Source organism: Melospiza georgiana, chromosome 7 (genome assembly GCF_028018845.1).
Source record: "Melospiza georgiana isolate bMelGeo1 chromosome 7, bMelGeo1.pri, whole genome shotgun sequence".
Lineage (NCBI taxonomy): Eukaryota > Metazoa > Chordata > Aves > Passeriformes > Passerellidae > Melospiza > Melospiza georgiana.
In genome coordinates this window covers 10,582,901-10,605,896 of record NC_080436.1, presented here as the reverse complement: position 1 = coordinate 10,605,896, position 22,996 = coordinate 10,582,901, and the positions used below count along the sequence as shown (strand labels likewise).

General features: G+C 41.3%; 3 protein-coding genes across 4 annotated transcripts; 1 reads left to right on the top strand and 2 right to left on the bottom strand.

Moving 5' to 3' along the window:
* The first annotated feature begins 668 nt into the window (after positions 1-668).
* On the top strand, positions 669-5,566 carry OSGEPL1 (O-sialoglycoprotein endopeptidase like 1). Of its 2 annotated transcripts, none has more exons than XM_058028244.1 (8): positions 669-942; positions 1,098-1,336; positions 1,967-2,354; positions 3,217-3,421; positions 3,502-3,650; positions 4,214-4,344; positions 4,477-4,548; positions 5,441-5,566. In XM_058028244.1, the coding sequence occupies exons 2-8, from the start codon at positions 1,125-1,127 to the stop codon at positions 5,529-5,531; spliced, it is 1,248 nt and encodes a 415-aa protein (XP_057884227.1). In that variant the 5' UTR covers positions 669-942; positions 1,098-1,124; the 3' UTR covers positions 5,532-5,566. The 2 variants fall into 2 exon arrangements, with proteins under 2 accessions (XP_057884227.1, XP_057884226.1); XM_058028243.1 differs by having other exon boundaries at positions 1,087-1,336.
* Positions 5,567-5,841: 275 nt separating this feature from the next.
* Positions 5,842-9,517, bottom strand: ASNSD1 (asparagine synthetase domain containing 1). The gene is made up of 3 exons (XM_058028242.1): positions 8,042-9,517; positions 7,012-7,193; positions 5,842-6,167 (listed from the first exon to the last, which is right to left on the bottom strand). The coding sequence occupies exons 1-3, from the start codon at positions 9,515-9,517 to the stop codon at positions 5,906-5,908; spliced, it is 1,920 nt and encodes a 639-aa protein (XP_057884225.1). The 3' UTR covers positions 5,842-5,905.
* A 4-nt stretch (positions 9,518-9,521) lies between these two features.
* ASDURF (ASNSD1 upstream open reading frame) lies at positions 9,522-12,516 on the bottom strand. Its single transcript, XM_058028245.1, has 4 exons — positions 12,369-12,516; positions 10,787-10,840; positions 10,197-10,272; positions 9,522-9,610 (listed from the first exon to the last, which is right to left on the bottom strand). Exons 1-4 carry the CDS (start codon positions 12,441-12,443, stop codon positions 9,540-9,542), a joined length of 276 nt encoding a protein of 91 aa, XP_057884228.1. The 5' UTR covers positions 12,444-12,516; the 3' UTR covers positions 9,522-9,539.
* Positions 12,517-22,996: the final 10,480 nt, after the last annotated feature.

The window sequence follows — 22,996 nt, the reverse complement described above, 5'->3', positions numbered from 1 at the left end:
CTCTTTTCCCCGCCCGGCGCTTGAAGAAGGAGTCAGGGCTCTCCATTTCTCAGTCTCAAGGTTGTTAAATGTATCTTATCTATAAAATTCTCTTTCTGCCCAGCCGAGGTCTGCTCAGCAAGGCAGCCAGCGGCACTCTGACCATCCTCGGGGCCGTGTTGTCTTTTTATACTACTAACTACGTATAACATATTTACAATTACTTTCCAATACCTATCACCTATGTTTAGCCAGTGAACTTCTATTCTAAACCAATCCCCAAGTGCCACCATCACAGCAGAAGATAGAGACCAAGAAGAAAAGAAGAAAGGCTAGACACGCCCAATTCCCTCCATCTTGTCCCCAAAACCCCCGTTCTAAAAATCCCAAAATCTACCTTTTTCACCTTGTGGTAATTTTACTATTATACTATTTAAACTTCTGTGACTTTGAGGTCCTCATACAAAGCTGGTAATTTGCTCCACGGGCCATAATCAAATCCACAAGTGTTCCGGGCTGCGTGCCAGAGTCTCCGAGTCCCCCGGCAGGGGTCCCGGCAACTCCGGACACGCAGAGGGGCGTGCTGAGTTCCGACGGTCCCCGCTCTCCGCACGGCGGCTGCGCCGGCCCGGAGCACCGCCCGCCTTCCCGGCGGGGCGGAGCCGGGCCCGGGGACGGGGTGGCGACAGATCGCCACACGGGGAGGACGCGAGTGCGCCGCGACAAGGCGGGGACCGGGGAGTTCCGGCCGCCGCTCCTCTGGCCGGGGCTGGAGGATCCGCGGAGGTGGAGCCGAGCCTGTGACCCGGCGGAGCGGCCGGACCTGCCCGGTGCTGCCCGCACGGCAGCGCTCCTGCTGCGGCCACGGGCCGGCTGTGACCTCCGTAGGGCTGCGACCTCCTTAGGGCTGCCAGAGGCACCGCCACCGAGCGTAGTGAGGAGCTCTCTTCACACGTAATTCAGGTAAAACAAGACCAGTTACCTCCCAGCTATTTTTTTCTTAGGGTCTTAAATGTCGTGTGTGGCCATTCATGACTTCAAAAGCTCTTCGGAAAATCAGAGCAGAACACGTGCTTGAAAACCATCCACTAATAATAAACTGTACAGTTCTCTTCTAGACGTAACCACCAGGTAGATTATAAACAATGAGCAGCATTGCCAAAAGCGTTCTGCGGTCGGTGAAGCACGGCCGAGCTGCGTGGCTGAGGACCAGCTCTGCCCACTCTGGGAAGCGGCGTTTTCACAGACTGGTTTTGGGAATAGAGACGAGCTGTGATGACACCGGCGCTGCCGTGGTGGATGAAGCTGGCTGTGTTCTGGGAGAAGCACTGCACTGTCAGAAGGAAGTTCATTTACAGTAAGAACAGATTTCTCTCAAGGCTTCTACCTTAAGAACGATTTTACTGTTATTGTTACTTATAATATCCATATGAAAGTCTTCCCTTCCCCATAAAACTCAATAAGTGGTGGGTAGATATGAAGATGTATTACTTTGGCCTCAACACGTAGTGCCTGAGATAGTACTAAGGGGGAGGAAATAAATGCCATGAATTTAACGAGTTTCCTCCAGTGTTTTCTTTCAAAGAGAGACAGATTACTTCTCTAGCTTGAATAAAAGATGAAAACATTGCTACAGTTAAAATCACCAAATGTCTTGATTTTTTAAAGGAAAATTTAGTCAAATATAAGCATTGGTCGTTAAGAACATGAGCTGACAAGTGAGGGGTTGTGAATATTAAATTACATTGTTTTGGAACAGTGTTGAGATACATTTAAAAAGCATCTGTACCAAAAATGGGCAAGTTACATCCTTTCTGGCCTTGATAATTATGCTCCCTCCAGTGCCCTTGACACTAAACAAGGCATTTGAAAACGCACTAAGGAAACAGGCAGGATATGACAAGGTTAAGAGGTGCCTGAAAACTATTTTTATGGCATTCTATCTGTTATAAACCACCAATGCACTGCAATTCCTTGGTTTTACTAGATCAGGAGGAATAATTCCCGTGGTGGCACAGCGGCTTCACAGAGAAAACATCGACCGAGTGGTTCAAGAGGCCCTTAGTGCCAGCGGCGTTTCTGTGGCCGAGCTCGCGGCCGTGGCCACCACGGTGAAACCCGGGCTGGCTCTGAGCCTGGGCGTGGGGCTGCACTACAGCCGGGGCCTGGTCAGCAGGCACCAGAAACCCTTCATCCCCATCCATCACATGGAGGCTCATGCACTCACCATCAGGCTCACACATCCCCTGGAATTCCCGTTCTTAGTTCTCCTCATCTCTGGAGGCCACTGTCTCTTGGCAGTAGCACAGGGAGTTTCAGATTTCCTCCTGCTTGGACAGTCCATCGACATCGCACCGGGTGACATGCTGGATAAGGTAATATCCCCTTTCCTTACCTTACCTTAGCGTTCTCTTCTTTTCATTGCTTTTATAATACATAATGGTAGTAATATCATCAGCCTGAGGACAGCAATTCAATGCAATACAAGTTTTGTGTAACTTTTTGTCTATTTTGAAATGCCATATACGTAAGATATGAAAGGCCATTAAAAATGTACACATAACATCAACTCTAACATATGTACATTAATTATATTTTAGCCAATAGGCAACATAACCAAAACTGGTGTTGGATGTTTCATTGACACTGATTATACAAAGAAGTTGTATTAATTAGAGAAGATTTTTTAGAGGTGTTTTATGGAAGTAGTATTATGCTGTCAGGTTTAAAACAATGGATGTGAAAGCATTTCTTACTATTTTTAGTTTTTAGAGTTTGAAAAGCATGGTTTGGCCATCACAATCTTAAGTTTTCTGGGTCCCTGAGTACAGTCTGTAAAATTGATCATTTATGGTTTTGTTCTCAGCACTGTTTTTAAACAGTACTTGTGCATATTAATTAAAAAATTGGGGAAGTGCATGGAATCATAAAGAGGATTTTCAGAAGTTGAAACCAGCTTTGTTCCTGTGTATCTGGTAATACAGTATGGCACACCGTGTGTGTTTCCTATAGCTTAAAAATGGAGTAATTAATATTTCCTGAAAAATTTGCTGATCCTCATGTTTGCCCAGATTGATCTAGAATTTCATTTCTACATACTCCACGAAAAAAAATATCCTGCTGGGCTGATGTTGTGTCTTATCCTTAGCATGCCCTGTTTGTAATTTCACATTGGACTGGATGTTTTGGTGTCACATTTTACAACTGATTCCAAGTCTGCTGTTTGTCATCTCTTAGGTGGCACGAAGGCTGTCTCTAAGCAAGCACCCAGAGTGCCACAGCATGGCTGGGGGGCAGGCCATAGAGCACTTGGCTCGGAGTGGGATCCAGGAGCGGCTCACCTTCCGCCTGCCCATGCGGCAGTATCGCAACTGCGACTTCTCTTTCTCCGGACTGCAGAACATTGTCAGCAATGCCATTGTGCAGAAAGAAAAAGAAGAAGGTATTTTTAGGCAGTCAGGTACAAACTGAGCTTTTGACAACCTACAGTCAGGAGCCCCCTTTGATGATATAATTTTATAGGTATTCAGGAAGGTGAGATCCTGTCCTGTGTTAAGGATGTTGCTGCTGCTGTACAGCATGCAGTGGCTGTTCATATCATCCAGAGGACGTATCGAGCCATGCTCTTCTGCATCAAAAACAGCATATTGCCATCAAAAAATGCCACTTTGGTGGGTATACCTTTTTTATCCTTTGTATAGCTGACTCCACAACATCATTTGAAGATGCAGATGCCTTGTTGTACTTTCTATCTTTGACATATGAGGAGGATGTCGGTATGTATTATATTGTTAAAATACCAACAATATTGAAGTAACGGTCATATAAATATTTAGCTCTGGGTTTGAAGCTAGAGAGAGATTTTCTTACCACCTAATCTAACCTCCCAGAACAACTTGCCCTTGTGCTACCCAATACTTGATGGCTGTTCTAGTTACAGAACTATGGACGGGTTTAGCTTGGAAAGGACCTTAAGGATCATCCAGTTCTAACCCTCCTGCCATGGGCAAGGACACCTTCCATTAGACTGACCTGCTTCAGGAATGTCTTTTTGCATAATAAGCAAACTTAGCATACTCTTTTCTGGCATGTTTTAATCTTAAATGCAGCACTATTATTATTATTATTCTGTAGAACTTCAACTGATAACCCTTGTCTAAACATGATGCTGGTTCTGTGTGACCCATAAGTACTTTTGAGTTAATGCCTTTTTTTCTTTTTGAAATGCTCTAAGGTTGTATCAGGAGGAGTTGCAAGTAATCAGTACATCAGAAAAGTTCTACAGAATCTAGCAGATGCAAATGATTTTGCTTTGCTGTGTCCTCCTCCAAGACTCTGCACTGATAATGGTGTTATGATTGCATGGTAAGAGTTGTTTCTCTTTAACACACATTACAGGAGCACATGCAAAGTTGACATGAGAGTCAAGGAGCTCTTTTTGTGCTGATTGAACCAGAGTTGTGATGTACATTTTTCTGTAATTGCTTTGTTGCTCAGGAATGGCATTGAAAGGCTCCGTGCAGGGCTGGGGGTCCTTCACAGCACTGCTGGCGTCCGCTATGAGCCAAGGTAAGGGACTGACTGCTCATTCCCAGGCTCTGTCTCACTGTGGGCTGGGAAAGGGGAACAGGTCACATGAAAAACAGGCACAAGCTGCTGAGGAGTCTCTCTGCAGCACAAAGAAATTTTAAAAGTTAAGGCAGTTTTAAATACAAATGATTGTGGCAGGTATTTATGTTTATTTTGGCATTATTATATGGATATTATAAGTAACAATAAGAAATTTAATTTATCATACATCATAACAGTTCTATGTATTTTCCTACTATGATTGTATAGATGTTAGGCTTAAGGCCAAACAAAATGCAGATATTTCAAAAGTACCAGCTGGTGGTCTTAAACTTTGGAATTTTTTCAGGTTTTTTTTTTCCCCTTCCGTTTTCAGAAATAGAGATTTGGATGGTCTCGATACAAAAAAAATGTATTACAGTTTTCAGATGAAAAATTATAAAATACTCTACTTCAAAAATAATTTGCTGTATATATTTCAGTGAATAAAAAACTAAGTTTTACTTGCTGTAGACAATGAATTATTTAGGGTTATCTTAGTAGTTACCTGTGAATCTCTAGTGTTTTACATTCATCAGCAGGACATAAAATGAATTATCAACTAAAATCAGAATCTAAATAGAACAACAGGCCCAGAAGATGGCTTTGAAAATCACAACTGTGTTTCTAGAGTTTGGAATGGCTACAAACACAAATATTTCCTCATGTAAAGATATTTCCAGGTGCAGCTTGAGATGGATTGTTTTAATGGTCACAGTCTTAGAAGTGCAGGGACTGTACTGAAATACTTTGACTCTCATGTAATTGTAAATGAGGTCTGTGAAGCTGTACATCTGTGTGATATGGCAATGGCAACGTTAATTTTTAACAAATACATAATTTTGTTTTCTAGAGCTCCCCTGGGAATTGATATTTCAAAAAGAGTTGAAGAAGATTCCATCAAGGTGCCAAAACTAAAAGAGATACGATGGTTGGCATCTTAAAAAGTAACTTAATAAAATAAATAGTTCAATGAAAACTGTTGCAATGCTGTTATGGTTAGGGACAATACTTGGATTACAAGTGTTGAAATCAGCTGTCAGAGGAACAAATGCTGTGTTGCAATCACCAAAGTAATTCCAGTTACTATAAACTAAGCATTCAGTATTAAAACAAAAAGCAGCATCTCAATATTAAAACAAAAAAAAAAGCACAGGATGCATTCATAGTGAGTTCCTTGTACACACACACACATATACAACTCTGATTATTAATAATTATGCCCAAGTATGTAAAAAAAGCCCAGACCAAACATTGTAAGAAAACTTGATTTACTGACTTTGTGTATAGAATAAATGCAACATCTCCAGATACAGCTCTATAATTCATCTACTGAAAGTAATTTCAGCCTGCTGCATGTGTCAGATGCTTTTTCACTGTTGCTCTCTAGTTTTGCAATCCGAGATCCAAACTGTACTGCCCTTTTTGGCAAAACAGCTGAGGCTGTCAGGCCCAGCTCCTTGGCTGCAAGGCGCAGAATCAGTTTCTCGCCAATTCCTCGAGGTAAGGTCAAATCAGCTTTTTCTGAGACAGGCAGAGAATTGAGGAATGAGACAACATCTTCATCAAGAAAAGGAAACCTGAAAGAGAGATTTACATGGGTAAAAACCCTTTAAAAATTCTATAGGAATAATCGTGGTTTTCCCCTTTACCACATGCAAAGACTGAGTGAAACTACACTGTAACTTTGAAACAAAAAGATTTACACAACAAATGCTGGTATCATTCTGAATTTCAGGCTTTCACACCTAATCATGTGCATGCTTAAGAGCAGTGCACATCAACCACTGCAACTGTTCTCGTGCTGAACTGAAAATGTGCAACTAAGATTTGGAAAAATACTGGCACAAAGATCACATGAGAAAACCTTTCATGCACCTGAGTGGCCTCTGCTCCTGGACTAGACCTAAGGAATTTTTTTCAAGTTGATGGTAGCATGGAGAAATAGGCACAAATGAAATGATTCTTCAACTCTTCTGACTTAACAGCCAGGAAATGTGGTGGATATTGACTATGCTTTACTGCAGGGATAGGAATATACAGTTCCTGTTACACTGTCTTTCTCCAGAGACACTCCCCGAAGGTCCACACCAGAACACTTCAAAGTTGTGCAAAGTCTGTTTAGCTTAAAATGATAAAACCAGCTAGAATTTGCCTATTTCAACATCTGTTGTTTCTTCTTAAAACTTCTGGATGGAAATCAAATTGCTAAATTTCCTTAAGTAAACTCTTCCACAATATACTACAGACCACTTTTTTAAAAAACAAAACCAAAACCTGCACAACACAGTACATATTAACAAAACTACAGCCGAAGTAGAGACAATAAAACACACAGAAGTTTCAATTAAGAATTTGTTAGGGGTGTGAAAAACTGCATCTAACCAGCAAAATCAGTTTTGCTCTGAGTCAAAACAGTAATACCTGGCTTCTTTTCCATGATCACCGATGATCCTGTCATCTCTGCCCAGATTTCGAGAAGAAATGCGCCCTAACTCCATTTCAAGTTCTTTATTAAGACCCTCTAAGCCATCTTTGGTGAAGCAAACACGATGTCTAGAGTACCCAGCAAGCTGCTCATCTGCTCCAATTCCTGTAAGCACAACCTGAGGAAACAGAATAGAAGAAATCCTAGTATCAATGCAAGTTAATTTGAAAGAGACTTTAAAGGTTTAAGTACATTTTAAGGAGAAATTTAATACACATCTTTTAAAAGTATTACTTATCAGAATGGGCTGTGCCTAACACATATACAAAGCCTAAAACAATTCCCAGTACAGTCATTGGTAACTTAAATTATGAGACCTTAAAGTACACACAAATATTGCTAGTGGAGCAAGGAAAAAACATGAAAATAATGCCATATGTATCACAAATACACCAGTATATTTGAAGAATGTCTTTGTTAGTTTCTGTGATAATAAACAGCATTTGTTAAACACCAGCCTTTAAAAGTTATTGCCAAAGTCAATATGTCATATGTTGTAGTTACCTGAATGAACACCCAGAGTACTATTCATTTACCAGCTACATTACACAAAGTAAAAATGACTTACACTACTCAGTAAGTACAGTAAAATGTTTTATCAAGAGAAAAAACACTATTCCATCTGGCCCATTACTGTGCCTTCAACAGCTGAAATGAAACAGTTCCTTCAGGAACAGAGAAGTGAGAAATCAGAAACAAAAATTATAGATGGTGGTTATTTGTTTCCATTGGATATTGTTGCATATCCAAGCTCACTGAAAAGCCATGCACATTACATGACAAGAGAACTGAATGTGATTTTTAATTCTAGAATTACACAAGTTATATAATTATAGAATATTCTACATCCTGACATAATTTCAGAAGCCTCATGAATAAGAAAAATCCCAGCTGATTTCTAAAACAAGAAAACTGCTTTTACATGCAGAAGTCAAACACTAGGCAGAAAATAAAACAAAACAGTACCTTTGCAGGACTTTTATATGGTTTCAGTTCTCCTTGGTTACTAATGAAGCCCTCTCCTCTGGAAGCAAACCAAATTGCACAGCCAATACTGTCATCCAAGACTGTATCCAGTGGATAGATTAAGTAATTAATATGCTCTTTTCTCATTTTTTTCAATTCCTCTAATGTAACATTAATTTCCACAAAGTTCCAGGTTCTTGAAGGGTTAATGGCTTCTAATTCCTTCAGTCCTGCCCTACCAGTGATTCTGTCAGGAACATCAAAGCAGGATGAATGAGTACCAGTGTCAGCAGCAGGATCTTGACAGCTTTCTTGAGGACAAAGCAAATCAAGCTGTACCTCATGGCCAGTTTGTCTTTTAGTGGTTCCCCTGTGCTTAGCTTGCTCTTTCATCATGAAAGCTACATTAAGAAGATCAATTGGCTCTTCCAAAGGCACATGTTTATCAGCCAGGGCTGCAATAACCATAGAGTCAATGCCACCAGAAAAGAGCACTGCAATATGTGCTCTCTTATGAGGCATGCTTGCAACTTCTCTTGTTATCTGATCTGGATCTCTACAGAGACACAGGACTCGTCTCTTGACTGCTTCATTTAAAACATCAATAAACTGACAGGCTAAGTTTTTCTTGTGTTCCTCTGCCAGAAATTCTTGAAGGGTTTCTACAGAAACCACACCGTTAATATTGCTAAAATTAGAGCTTGGACATGCACTTGAAGCTTTAGAAACTGTTTTATTTAAGGGGATGACTGGTGCTCTAAGATTTGATTCATTCAGCACGAGATGTACATGGTTTGGTAAGTCTTTTGACACTTGGTCAAGAACATTAATGCATTTTTCTTCTACTGCTTTCTCTCTGCAGCTGTACTTCCATGGAAACAATGTTAAAGACAAAGATTTAGTTGCTGCACAAGCTTTGAGATCAATTTTGAAAATTCCACATGCTGGGACTTCTTGCCATTGGCTGCCTGATTCAGAACAACCACTTACAGATGAGAGCCAGAAAGCTCTGTCAACCTCATTACTGAACTGCCAAAGCAAACTACGACGGCCAAAGTAATCTCTGCCAAACCATAAACTGTGGCTGGGTGCTTCATAATAAATAAAAGCCCAGGGACCCTGAAGTGATGAGAAGAGTGACAGAATGTCCATTTCACTGCTGCATGAAGCCAGGTGATGAAACACTACTTCAGTGTCATTCTCTAGATTTCCTACATGCACTCCACTGAAAATTTCTCCATTCCAAAGAAAAACATTCTTATTGGCATCTTCCAGAGGCTGAGGAGTCACCAGTCCCCTCATGTGAAGTACGTGGCCTGAAAACACACATTGATAAGAGAGATCAGACACAGTTTTTATCAACTCTTGGCTACTGTCTGGGCCTCTTCTTCTTAGGTGGCAGAGGATGTCTTCACTGAGGAAATCATGGATCGCACGCTGGCTGCACAAGGTAACAACACAGCAAATGCCACACATTGCCACGGGGAATTCACATCAACTACTTCTTGATTTTAGCCTTTTCTGAATTTTCCAGCTCCTGATGTGCCTTCTTTAATTCATCTAATGTGTCTGTGTAAGAGAAAATTACACAAAAAATCAGTTTCACAAAAAGGAACATTTATGCATAGGTAAATTTCAGTGTATATCTACAACATTAATAATTCCAGCCACTTGTTCAATTAAAGTGATAAACATAAAACACTAATTAAGCAAAGAGCTGTGTTTGTGTTCCATCACTACTAACACAAGCTATATAAGCTTGCTGTAGCATATTCCTCTTTAATTATACAAAGATGATGATTTTTTTTTCCAAAGAAAGCCACAGTGCAATAGGAGAATGGCCAACTCTTATATAATCACTATGACTTCAACATTTGTAGTAGGAAAAGGGAACTGATGATAAAAATGGCAATGCTATTAACCCAAATCAAAGCAAAGAGAAGCAGCAATTGTTCACTCCAAAAAATTAAATTTATACTTCTAAATTTATACTCTTCTAATGCTTGTCCCATCATCACCTCTATTATGCATTCTCCTGTTACTATGTATTGGACACACAGCTGCAGTTTTCTCATTTTAGCATGCCTTTGAAATCAGCTACAAATGCAACTTTTAAACATTAACAATTTGAGATACTTTTACACTGCAAACTTACTTTTGGACTGAGACAGCATTTCTGTCCGGTCTGCAAGGAAGAATATGTTGCTGTTGGGTTGCTGCTTATAAACTTTCTGTAAAACAAAACCCACACTGTATTAAGTCAAAGCAGCAGATTCTGGACCCACACTGCAGCAGAAGCTGCTGTGGGTCCAAAGAGACACTCCTGGTATAAAAGTGAAGGGGTAAGTTCTGCCATGTGAATCAGCATTCTAATGCTGTACCATCAAAAGCATTTAATGCTCAACCTAAGACAAATCTGAATTTCTCTTTTCCTCATCCACAAGGGATCACATTCTATTTTAAACAAATGCACAGAAGAAGTAAGAATACTTCATGAATCCAAACATCTTAAGGAAATAACTCAAATAAAACATAAAAAAGCAAAAATCCCCAACACTGCCCAAGTATACATAACCAAATAATTTGCAGGACAAATTATTCTGAGCACACCTGACCACATGTTTATTAAAATCTGGATTACAACAAATTAAAGACAGCATGCTCTGATTCTGTTGCCCCTCTTGCCTTTATGTTTATTTCTCTGCTAAAATGAAATAGTTAAAAGCAAATTTGTAAAACCCTTACCCGGTTCTTCTTCAAATTAGAAAGCTCATCGACTACAACCTTCTGCTCCTTAATCTGAAAGGCAAAAGATTCATTTGAATTTAATGAATAAAAATAAGACATCATAGTATAATCCTAGTGGTGAGCATGTCTACTGGTATTTTAAGACAGCAACATGCATGTCAAGCTGAATCACTAAAGTAAGTATAACAGTTATATACTTAATTTCTCTAGAAACAGGCTATTTTGCATGCATTGGTATTTCTCCTACCTTCAAAAGCCACAGAGTGAGGTCAGCCAAACTGAATGTGCCACACTGAAACTGCAACTTTTCCAGGAGCTACATCAATCTCTTGTACCTACACACCAACAAGGCAGAGCAGCAGAGCCATCCTCTGCTATGGACTAAACCACTTAGGCTGAACAGAAGTGACAACCTGCAGCTCTGTGATGTCCCAGCTTTGCAGCTGCCAGGCAATCAAAAACATCTATATGTGGCCATGCAGAAGTATTTTTTTTTTAATATAATCACATAATGTTAAGGGGTTGCAAAGGACTTTAAAGATCATCTAGTCCCAGCCTGCCCCGTGCCACGGGCAGGGACACACCCAACTAGACCTGGCTGCTCCTGGCCTTGAACACTTCCAGGGTTGGGGCATCCACAGCTTCTCAACATGTGAGTGCCTCACCATTCTCACAGCAAAGAATGTCTGCCTAGTACCTAACCCAAATCTGCCCTCTTTCAATTTGTACATATTGCTCCTTGTCTTATCACTACAGTTCCTTACAAAGAGCCCCTTCTCTGGCTTCCCTGTAGGCCCTATTGGAACACTGGCAGGTTGATATGAGGTTTTTTGGAGTGAAAGTTTCACAGGCTTGGCTTATTGCATACTGAACAGAGCTGTGGGTATCAGGGAAGAGGGAGTGGATAAATGAGAGGACCAGCCTTTATGGCTGAAATCCCTTGGGACATTTTGGGCAGACAAAGCTGAACAGGGCTAGAAGGAAGCCATATGAGAAGCAGGTGAGGCTGCTTGGAGGGGACACCTCACAGCAGTCTTCAAGTTCCTTAGGCGGGAAAGTGGAGGGGCGGACACTGATCTTTTCTCCCTGGTAACCAGCGACAGTACCACAGGAAACAACCTGGAGCTGGGTCAGGGGATGTTCAGATTGGACACCAGGAACAGGTTCTTCACCCAGAGGGTGGCTGGGCACTGAACTCCCCACTGAAAGCGGTGACAGCACCAGACTGACACAGTTCACAAAGCTTTTCGATAATGTGCTCAGGCACATGCTGATTCCTGGGGTGTACTGTGCAGCGCAGGAGTTAGACTCGACCACTGCACGTCTCCTGAAACTCCCGATATTCTGTGAGAAAAACCTCACTGCGCCTCACTTGGCATTTCAAGCACTAAGACCCAAAATACCGATCTGGCGAGCGAGCTATCAGCGAGGCAACACGGGCTCGCAAAACGCAGGCCGCTCTCGGGGCCCGAGGGCACAGCCTTGGGCACAGGAACCCCGGTCCCTGGCAGCACTTGCCCTCCTCTGCCTCACACTGCTGCACCCCAGGCGACAGGCTCCGGGGACCGCCTCTGCTCACCCTTCGGCTCAGCTCCTCCTTGTGGCGCAGCGCCGCGCTCTCCCCATCCTCCAGCCGCGGCGGCCGCCCCGACATGGCCCCGGCGGGCAGCGGGCGCGCTCACCCAGCAACGGCGACAGCCCCGCTTCCGACACACGCACACCGGAACCAGCCGCACCAGGGCGCATGCGCGCAGGCGGGGCCCCGCACAACACCACCAATCAGCAGGCGCGGGCGAGCGCGCGCCCGACGGGGCGCCAATCAGCAGGCGCGGGCGAGCGCGCGCCCGACGAGGCGCCAATCAGCAGGCGCGGCAGAGCGCGCGCCTGACGAGGCGCCAATCAGCAGGCGCGGCAGAGCACGCGCGGGCGCGCGGGCCGGGCGGCGGGAATCGTGAGGGGGCTCGCGCCCCCTCATGGGGGAAGGCGGGAGTGTCGGGCGGGCCGGAGCTCCGGGAGCCGCGTCCCGGAGCGCGTCGGGACAGGCCCAAGGTGGAGAAGATGTTTGGAATGAGGCTTGGAAACTGTGCTCCTTGTGGAGTGTGTCGGCTTGGTGTGGTGCGACCCCGAGCTGCTGTCGTGCAGAGGGCTCTCAAACCCCCTTAAGCAGTTTGCTTAAAGGTATTCCAGAAGAGATATGAATCATACACTATTTACAGATATTAGGATCATATGTTTCATTTTGTTCGTCATTAGGGCATGTTCCTACAAGAAAGGTAGACAGGGACTTTTTAGAGGGGCATGTAGTGACAGGACAAGGGAGAATGTATTCACATTGACAGAGGGCAGGTTTAGATCAGATACTTGATGGAAATTGTCTACACAGAGGATGTGAGACACTTGCAGAGAACCTGAGGCAGCTCCATCCTTGCAAGTGTTCAAGGCCAGGCTACACAGGGCTCTCAGACCATGGTAGGGGGTTGAAATGAGATAATTTTTAAGGTCCCTTCCAACCCACAGCATTCCAGGATTCTATGATTTTATTATTATACAAGATGTATGTTTAAGACTATCCGCCTAAGGTGATCCTAACATTTGTCTCTTCCATTCTACTACAGATGTGTCATAGTGATGCATATGTCTGCCGTCTTAAAAAATACATAATTGTCTCATTTTTATCCCTCCCCTTCTTTCTAAACATTGCATAATTATTCTAAGTATGCAAGAGTAATCCAGACTCACAGACCAATTGCTACCAATTGCTCAGTTGTAGGATTTTACGTGATTTCTATCCCATTTGTGGTCCTTGTGGTACTGACTGCGGTGCAAATATAGTTCAAATCTTCATGAACCATTTGAAATGTCTGCAGGTTTAGTAAGAGAGGTAGGAGTGGTTTTTTGCTTTAATATATATTATATATTTTTATAATACTTAGAGTTTGTGACCAAGATTGCACCTTGGTTGTATCCATGAGCTTGGTTGGAATGTCTGTGATGTTGATCAAAACTTTTGGCAGCAGCGTAGGAAGAGCAAGGATTTTGCCTCCTAGCAGAAGGATGAAGGAAGACAATTTGGCTAGAAGAATATTTGGCAATACACTTACTTGCAAAAGCTGTGCTTATTTGCTTTTAACAGAGAGAGAAACTGAGGTTACACTTGCCTAAAAGGTCAGTGTTGCCCTTCTGTCCACTTTAACCCACGCTTGTGCCTCCAGCCTTGCCCCACCATGGCTGTGTGCTGGGACAGCTGAGGGGCTGCTCTGTTTTTCTCAGCAGTGCCCAGTGCTGCTGTGACTTTGGGAGTTGTTTCCCAGGGGATGGGGTGGTTCTGGGGCTCGTGCCTCAACTTCTAGAAGAAGTAGACATATCTGGGTCACACAGATCAGTTCTGGTGCTGTTGCTCAGTGTGCTTTGTGGTTTGGCACTGCTGTTCTGGTGAGTAATGTGTTTAATCTGAGCAACTCCCAACCCTCTGCTGCCCAGGTTTTATTTGTTGTTCATATGTTACAAAGGTTGATGATCAAGTAACCCAGTAGTCAAAGTATAATTTCTGTACTGATTATCCTTTTTATGTTCAGTAATAAATGCAGTTAATGTTTATCAAAACCCCATCACTCAGTGTTATTAATTGTTTCAGAAGAGTGATGGCAATGGTTTTGAGGCATAATAGAAAAGGTGGAATGGGTTTCACTTCTAGTCTTACCACAAATTGATGATTCTTCTACTGATATAGAAGGGGCTTTTGATCCTTTAAAAATGAATGAATTCCTGTGACAAGATCACTCCTGAAATTACAGCTGACAGCTAAGTGGGAAATGTCATTCAGTGACACATCTCTGGTCATCCTGCTTCTGTCTGTGTGTCTGAGAACACCTCTAGTGCTCTAAACTATTTTTCTTTCAGTAGCATAAAACTGTTTCTGGATGTTAATAATATCTGACACAATAAAATATCAAGGAGTATTTCAGTCTTTAAAGCCCTCACCTTTTCAGTATCTGGCATCTCTAAAAATATAAAAATAACACAAATTACCCAACAAGTAGTGTAAATAGCTGAAAGCCACAAGTAGTTACTGATGCCAGAAAGTCTCTGAAGTTGCTGGGACCTGTTAGCAAATGCATGGCCAAAAGAGTCACCTTTAAATAACCAAGCTCAAGCTCCAAAAGGCTGCTCTTGAACCACGCTGAGGAGGTGAAGCCACCCTTGGGACAACACTGTCAAGTCCTGAAGGCCTCTGCTCATGATGTTGGCAGTACATTTGTGTCAGAGGATTTCACAGCTGTGAGAGGCACAGGGTGGGACTGATACAGCCTCCAAGTTCCCCTGGTTTTTGTGTGGGCTGCAAATCCACGTGCACTCAATTCTGTGTCTGTCAGCTGACACTTGGAAACGTGTTCAGCCATGATGATCAATTGTGGATTTAGGTCTGTTCGTGTTGGAAACATGTTCAGCCACCATAATCAGCTGTGGGTCCCAGTGTGAGGTTCAGCAGTGACTGCACTCTGAGGAAGCTCATCATGCTCTAGAAGAACCAGACACAGGGATGTCCTTGGAGGGGAACAGCACCAGGACTATTGTAGCTCTAATGTTGGCCACAAGAGAGCAAGCTGCAACTGTGCTGCTCAGAGACAGTCAGGGAAAGAGTGGGGCCAGCCATGTAAGGCAGGTGGGTGGGGTCTCTGAAAGGAGATAACACAGTCAGAGGATGTTGCATTTACATAGGTTTTTGTCTCTTTTGGAGCATCTTCAGTTCTGGTCCTGGGTTGCTTTGTATTCAGACATTGTATCATCATAAGTGGATTCTGAGATGTACCTTCAATCTCTGTGTTAATTTCACAGTTTCACCTATATTTTAATAATTTTCTAATTTCTGTCAGTCTAAGAAAATTCAAAGTGTTGAAATGAGTTGGGTTTCTTTATGGTAATTCTTCTGCTAATTTGTCTGAGCCAGCAGGATTTGAAGGGACTTAGGCTAACTGACACAGCCAGGGATCTGGCTATACACTGGAATCTAGGCAAAGTTGTGGTTTGTTCCCTTAGGTTAAGTACCCAGATTGTCAATGACACAAGAAACCTTGCAAAACCTATAATCATTCTGCTTTAAAAGTCCTGCAACTGCAAGTAAAACAAGAAGTCTGAGCACTTTTATGGTCTTGAAGTACAGTCAGTTTTTTCAGCACTTCTGATACGCTGTTAATGCAATCTGAGAACTCATTTCCACAAAAATTCTGTGTAGGTCCCAAGCATTAAATTATTAATTTTCTAATTAAAAGCAGAATTAATTTCATCACTTTCACATGGAAGATTTTCGGGTTGTTGTCAAAATAGCTGAGAACTATCCTCAGTCTCTCATTAGTTTTTACAATCTGATTGCACACCTCAAAGCTTCTAAAAGTGCTGAACAGCTTATTTGTAAAATACTCCCAGCAGTCTTTTATCTGATGATTTAAGTAAGAGAGGATTTAAAAATAGACTTTTACAAGTTCACTGTGTTCTTCAATGTAAAACTGAAGTAGCTCTAATGAGAGCCTTTCTCAAGGTCTTACGTTGCTGTAGTTGAGAAGACAGTTTGACCTTTAATTTATTTTTTTTCCTTAGTGCAGAACAATTAGTTGTGCACTTTGTTAGCCTTTAGAAGAGAGGTAAGTTTATGTTAGTGTTACTTTCACTTGGAAATGCAGAACTGTGAGATTTGGTGTTGTGTCTTGCAGGGCAGTCCCTCACATGCTCTGAATAACCAATGCACAGGTTTACTGCAGTAACCACTTTGAATATGGGATCAGAGTTCCAGATACACGTTTTGAGCAGTGGAATATTCAGGGATCTTAAAAAATCAAGTGCTGTGTCTTACAAAACAACCATTTTCTTTGCAGTATGAAGATGGGAGCCTGGTGCCTGGATGCTGGAAGCTCTTCTGTTGGTGCCACCAAAGAGCAGGTGTGTGACAGGCTTAGAACTGCTCAGGAACTCTGGATAGACACATGCCTCATTTGGATCATCTTGGGTTGGGCAGCTTGATATAAAATCAGATTAGTGCCAATATTTCTGCCTAATGAGGAAAGGGAAAGAGAACTGCACCAAACACTCTGAGTGAAGAGTCAGGAAGTCACTCAAGTGAAGACTTAGTGCCCAGCAGTACTGCCCAGTAGGTGCTTTTTGGAAGCTGCATTAGAAGTCTGGAGAAGACTGGAGGGATAATTATGGGCTTGCTTCTCTTTCCTGTTGGGAGTGCCTCCATGACAGTAAGTACTGGGTTTAATACTATGTCCAAGTGATATCTTCTGGAAGATAAACCCCAGAGATAAGATTGTTTTGGAGGAGCAGGCAGGCCTGAGCAGGATGGGCTGAAGGCAGGGAAGTGGCAGCCTGCTTTTGCTCCCATGATATGGGTCTCCTGGAATCAGGAGATTGGTAATTTCAGCTGAGATAGGTTACAGCCCCATCAAGCACACAACAGACACCTCAGTGAGGCCTTGGGCAGAACACAACATGTCTGAGCAGGCTGGGCAAAGGGGAAATGCACAATTCCTTTGTCAGGCTCTCTGAGGCAGGAGGGAAGGTAAGGATCTTTGCTCTGAGATGCCCAGCTGCATCAGGATCTTGCCTGGGTTGTTTTGTTAAATGTGTGGCTCTCATGTGCTTTTTGTGCCTTTGCTCTCACTGTCACATACATGTGGACTTAGCTCCTGCTACTGGGCAAAGAGAGCCACCAGAGAGATTGTTTTTCCAGGTTTGGAGATGGGAGTTATTTGAAAAGAAACACTAAGGTTTTCAAATTCTAATGTGCCAGAGGCCATGTTATCAAACAGCTTATTTGCCTTCATTTATTTTAAACTTCATTCTTTCTGTCTTAGGCTGCTCTGAGGCCTTCCAATTTATGCCATTACCCACTGTCCTTATTCCTCTCCAGTTTTCTTTTCATTTTTCTTCTCTCTACTCAAAGTTTTGGAACAAATAAGCCCGCACACATGGCAAAACAACCTGGGACCCAAAGAAACTGAACCCTTGGTAGAACTTTCAGTCTTGAGGGTTGTACTAGTTCACCATTCTTTTATGGTGAATGGGATACTTAGTGCTTTCAGGTCCATGCAACTCAAAATGCCCAGCTGAGATCAATGAATACAGAGAGGAATCTAAGCCAAAGCTGTGTGAGTTTTCAGGGTGAGGAACTGAACTTGGAGGTCCTGGCTTTTATTCATGTTCCACCTATGAACATTAGCATTTCCATGTTTAAATTACTATTTCCATATTTAAAATTGAGCTTTTCTTGCTTTAGGAGGTCACAGTCAGGAAGCTACTCATTGCAGAAATATTCACTGCACTGAATGCCAAATGTGTATCTATTTTAATTTTATCACAGTTTTTATGTTGACTGTTTTAAACCTCCATTTAAAAGCCAAGCAATTCTTGCTTGGCAATCTAGACCTTTCATCTCAGTAGCTGGAAAGAAAATATTCTGACCAAGTTCTCATGGAGCAGCAGACTAAACACTCCACTACTAAGTGACCTCTGACAGAAAAGCTCACAGAAAAGAGCTCATGAAACATTTATTTTGTGTTATCACAGCACAAAACATTTCCATTTGTCATGTTGACTTAAAATTTAAAAAGGCAAAATTCCCTGGTTGCAAGTTGCTGTGCCTTAAGCTTTACAATGATTTTCATCTAATTTGAAGTCTAAACATCACTAAGATGTAACTGTTTTCCCAAATACTCTCCTGTGAAACACCATCACTGATCCTATACCCTTTCCCACTTTAACACAGTTTTTGGAATAAGTACAGCTGTTGCAATTAAGGAAGAAAGGCCTATGGCAGTACAAAAGGGTGGGCTGTAATTACTGTGAGGTGTAAGAATCTCAAGTTTTAGGAAGTGTAATAGCCCTCAAAAGATTTCCTTCTCTTTCAAGAAGGAGCCACTAGAATGGAGAAACCAGCAAGGAAAATGCTGATGGGCTTTGAATGTTTGCCACATCTGTGTCTGGTATAGTTACTTAAAATGCAGTAATGCTGCCTGCATTCCTGGTATTCTCAGTGCTGATTTTCAAAATGTTAATTCATCATTTAGAGCAAGAATAACCACAAGGAAGGGAGAGGTATCATTGCAGAATTCCTGGTATGTATTTTAATTGTTGAATACTTAGCAAAACTTTGCCCATGGCTCTGAATTTAACAGTAATTTAGGTAATAGAATTAAGGTCTTTCTGCCACTGACATACATTATCACTTGTGAGAGGGTAGAGCCTTCTACCTAGATAAAATCATACAAATTTTTAACATTGAGCATTTGAGTAACATCCTTTGTATTAATATTCTGACATTTCTTTGGAAATGGTACTGGTATGGAGCACTTCAGAAATCAGTACAGTAGGTGTCTGGAAAACAGAACAACCCCAAACTGGCACTAGATACTTGTAAGTCAACATCTCATCCTACACACAATGTAAGTTCAGTAAATAGTGTTAAAGCAAACTTTTAAAACCTTTTTACAAGGTTATAAATATGACACTGCCAGTGTAACTTGACAGACTTACTGAGAAGTAGAGACCTTGGTTAGCAGTGAAAGTCAGAAATAAAAATACTGAATTTACAATAAACAAGCTTTGCAAAATTTTGCTTAGAGGTTGCTTATAGGTCTCAATAGGTGGAAGTGGCAGTCCTGTCAGCATCAGTTTACATGGCATAAAGGAGGAAAATTGAGTGGCCATTAGTAAAATGGTAAAATTGCTAGCAACAGGGACAAGATGTAACTACATTTGATTCTCTCCAGACCAGAACAAACAGAGAGGCATGACAATAAATTGTAGTGAAGGAACACACATTTCTGGAATTATTCCAGTCCAAAAGGAGGAAATTTCTCCCTAAAGAAGGGAAAACAGGCATCTATTTTTTACTTTCTTTGTATCTTCTTAGCCTTGTCTGCTGTCTCCACTTTCAATGAAATCTTGAAAAATTATTATCCAGGAGATAATGAATTGGTCAAAATCCTTTAATGGACAGTGTTCAGAGCTCAAAAGACAATTCAAAATTTAAAGCAACTCTTAGACACAGAGTATGGTTAAGATTTGACTGCAGGGGTTCTTGAATTCTCTGTCCCTGCAGGAGAAAACCCTGAGCCCCTGAACAGTGGCATCACAGGCTGTGCTTGCCTTAATGGTAAGAAGAGTTAAAGTGATAAACCTGTCTCAACTGTTCTAGAATTTATACAGTAATCAGCACAATTAAAGCAGAGCAGGTTTGGCCAACACTTGCTGAAGAGGCCTCATAGTCCTTGCAACTATCAGATTTGCCCTATTATTTACACAGTGACTGCAGAGATTACATTAATATCTGATTAAAAATTGTATTAACTAGAAGGAGATCCTGAGCTCTGTAAAATCAGAGGAAGACAATAATTGCTCTTTTTATTTTTTAATTTTACTTTTTGTCTGAAGTATTTAATTGACTTTTAATCCTCTGTTATGTCCACTGAATACAGCCTAACAAATATTGTTTGCTACTGAAATGGATGCAGCAGCTCCTCAGCTGCACATAGAGGCAATGGAAGTATTTTTGGCTAAGAAATGAAGGCTTTAGCATTCAGTTACTGTTCATGTAACTTACACTCATTTGTTTACTGTGTTTTCCACAAAGTGTTGCCAGGAGACTTTGCCAGGCTTGTTTTCAATCATGCACTAAACTAGACTGCAGCAGACTGTGTGCTTCCTCCATCAGTCCTCTGCCTTTATCTTCCTAATAAAACAGCTAACACCTTGCAGAATAAAATATATTATTTGAATGGCTGAAAAATTGGAAAATTTTCTTCAGAGATGACACTGGGAAATGAAATGTATTTCTTGTTCTGAGTAAGAACAATATAAAGCATTTATTTTTTGTTTACTCATGTATTTAGTATTTTAAACTGTAACAAAGTCATTATCACCTTATTACAGAAGAACTTGGATATGTGATGTGCATCTTGCTTGTTTAAATGAATAGTACTCTGCAAAGGTAAATTCTGCTGCTTTCGTCCTGTAGATAATTTGGATCAAATGACTTGATTACAAAGCAAGATGAGCAAGGTTTAGCTGGTGAAGAACTATTTGGGTTATTGCATTCTTCTTGCAGGGAATTTAAGCAGCACAGTCTTGAACATCTTGCTGCTGGGGGATTTTGATTAGATTTAATAAAATTTCAGATCTCATCTGTATAAATTTAACTGTGTGGAAGTTTGTGAATACAGAAATACAAGTTTATATGTATGCCCATAAGCCTACTCTATTAGATAATAATCCTAGATATTCTATTTGTTGTTAGCAGCATTTCTTTATATTGCAGAATTCTATGTTTCATATGTATTTATATTGTCAAATAAGGACAAATATGGAAGTTAGATGATGTTAAGCACTTAAAAACCCCTGCAAACAAACAAAAAAGCCATAAAGAATTTTAAACAGCTTATACCTAAAGAGATGCTGTTCTTGCTCCACATCTGATCTGTCTTGCCTGCTGATACACAATTTTTCTTGGGCTTGATGATCTCTGAGGATGCCAGATGCTGTTTTGAAAAGGATTTTTAAGTCATAATGGATACCTCAAATAATATTTTTTCAAGTTTACAGAAGTCATTAAAACCTAAACTCAGGTGAGTTAACACTTGGACAAAATTAAAATTCCTACAAACAGAACAGCAAAGGAGGAAATTTCACATGTACTGAATCAGATCTAAATATGCATCTGATACCACTGCAGTTTGCTATTTTCTTTCAGGCACTACTCCACTCCAAAACCATGCAGGATGTCTTAGTATTTATCTTGGCAAGCATATCCAGTACTCAATGTGTACCTCAATACATCATCTTGACAGTATAGTCAGTGCTCAAGCAGCTTTTAGATTTTCAAACTGAAGGTATTTCTCTTTGACCAGGCTGCATCATGCACACAGCTGATGCAGAAAGGTGAACATTTGACTCTAGTTACTGAACAATTCAGTTTCCAGCCATGGCAGAGTTTGAGTGTGTCTCATATTCTGATGCTGAGGACAAAGCTGAGGAGACTGAGGGTAAAGGTTTTGTGTTCCAACACGTAGATAGGGAAGAGGAGGAAGAGGAGGTTTGTTGGATTCAGCCTCTTCCCAGCAGAGCTTCTAATGACAGGTTGCACCATCTGCTCTGCCTGCATATCTAACCCTATGCAGAACAAAAATGAGGAAATACTTGCTAGATGATTGGCAAGATGTTTGCTAGCAGTGTTGACAGTGGTTATCTTTCTGATCTGACACTTCACTGATACTGTGTGTTTGACGTGTGGGAGAATTATTTACAACTCTATCAGAACTGGAAAAATGGTTGAAAGAGACATCCCAATAGTAGAGATTGTTGCCTATTTTAAATTTAATTTTATAACACAAAAAGCACTGAGTGGTGGGGCTTTAATATATTTGGAACTGAAAATATTTATGTTGCCCATGGTTGGTGAAATGTAATGCCACAGAAATTCCCAGTTTTAAAATGCTGGCTTTTTAAAATAGACTAATTTTCTGAGCACTAATGGTATTTTTTGTTCATAGAATACAGGTAAATAAGGAGAGTGAAATCTCATGCTTCAATAATTGTTGGAAGGGAGTCAATTTAATCCCCTAACTCTCCTGTAGTTGTGTGTACAAAAGGAACAGTGAGTTGCACAGCTACTGAAATCTGCTCTGTAGTACTGGCTGTCGCAGGGCAGAGCAGAATGTCAGGAGCTTGGGTGAATCTGATAGATCTGATACTGCAGGGTCAAATGTTCCTGTTAAGAAATGAACAACAACCACAAAAAGGCAGAGTATCTTGCACTGCACTCACTGCTGCTGGCTGTTCAGTATTCCAGCAATTGCACAAGTGCCAGTGTAGTCTCAGTTGTCTTCTATCAGAAGATAGGCAGCTGGCAATGCTAAGCTTTTGTTATCATCTTCATTTCTGAGGCTTTCACTATCCTAATTAGCATGACTAATTAAAAATAACTGGATTCCCTGAGGTTTATTGCATTTGCTTTTTAGCATTAGAACATTGTTTTTCCACAGAAGCATCTACTGGAGTTTTTCCTGAGATACAACTACAGGACATTCTTCTTAGACATTAACACAATTAATTTTTCATGGTTTTTCTAACTAGCTCATCTTTAAAAATAAGATTTTGCAATATATCTGCATCTAGTAAATAGGTCTTTTTGCAATGGTTTATTTATTATATATC

What these genes read in the sequence shown, in the direction of transcription:
- OSGEPL1 (XM_058028244.1), top strand. Translation starts at nt 1,125, where the DNA reads ATGAGCAGCATTGCCAAAAGCGTTCTGCGGTCGGTGAAGCACGGCCGA. An exon ending in CAGAAGGAAGTTCATTTACA is followed by an intron (nt 1,337 to 1,966) that starts GTAAGAACAGAT and finishes TGGTTTTACTAG; the next exon opens with ATCAGGAGGAATAATTCCCG. An exon ending in GGCGTCCGCTATGAGCCAAG is followed by an intron (nt 4,549 to 5,440) that starts GTAAGGGACTGA and finishes TTTGTTTTCTAG; the next exon opens with AGCTCCCCTGGGAATTGATA.
- ASNSD1 (XM_058028242.1), bottom strand. Translation starts at nt 9,517, where the DNA reads ATGTGTGGCATTTGCTGTGTTGTTACCTTGTGCAGCCAGCGTGCGATC. An exon ending in CATATAAAAGTCCTGCAAAG is followed by an intron (nt 7,194 to 8,041) that starts GTACTGTTTTGT and finishes CTGTTTCCTCAG; the next exon opens with GTTGTGCTTACAGGAATTGG. An exon ending in GATCATGGAAAAGAAGCCAG is followed by an intron (nt 6,168 to 7,011) that starts GTATTACTGTTT and finishes TCTCTCTTTCAG; the next exon opens with GTTTCCTTTTCTTGATGAAG.
- ASDURF (XM_058028245.1), bottom strand. Translation starts at nt 12,443, where the DNA reads ATGTCGGGGCGGCCGCCGCGGCTGGAGGATGGGGAGAGCGCGGCGCTG. An exon ending in CTAATTTGAAGAAGAACCGG is followed by an intron (nt 10,273 to 10,786) that starts GTAAGGGTTTTA and finishes TTTGTTTTACAG; the next exon opens with AAAGTTTATAAGCAGCAACC. An exon ending in AATGCTGTCTCAGTCCAAAA is followed by an intron (nt 9,611 to 10,196) that starts GTAAGTTTGCAG and finishes TCTCTTACACAG; the next exon opens with ACACATTAGATGAATTAAAG.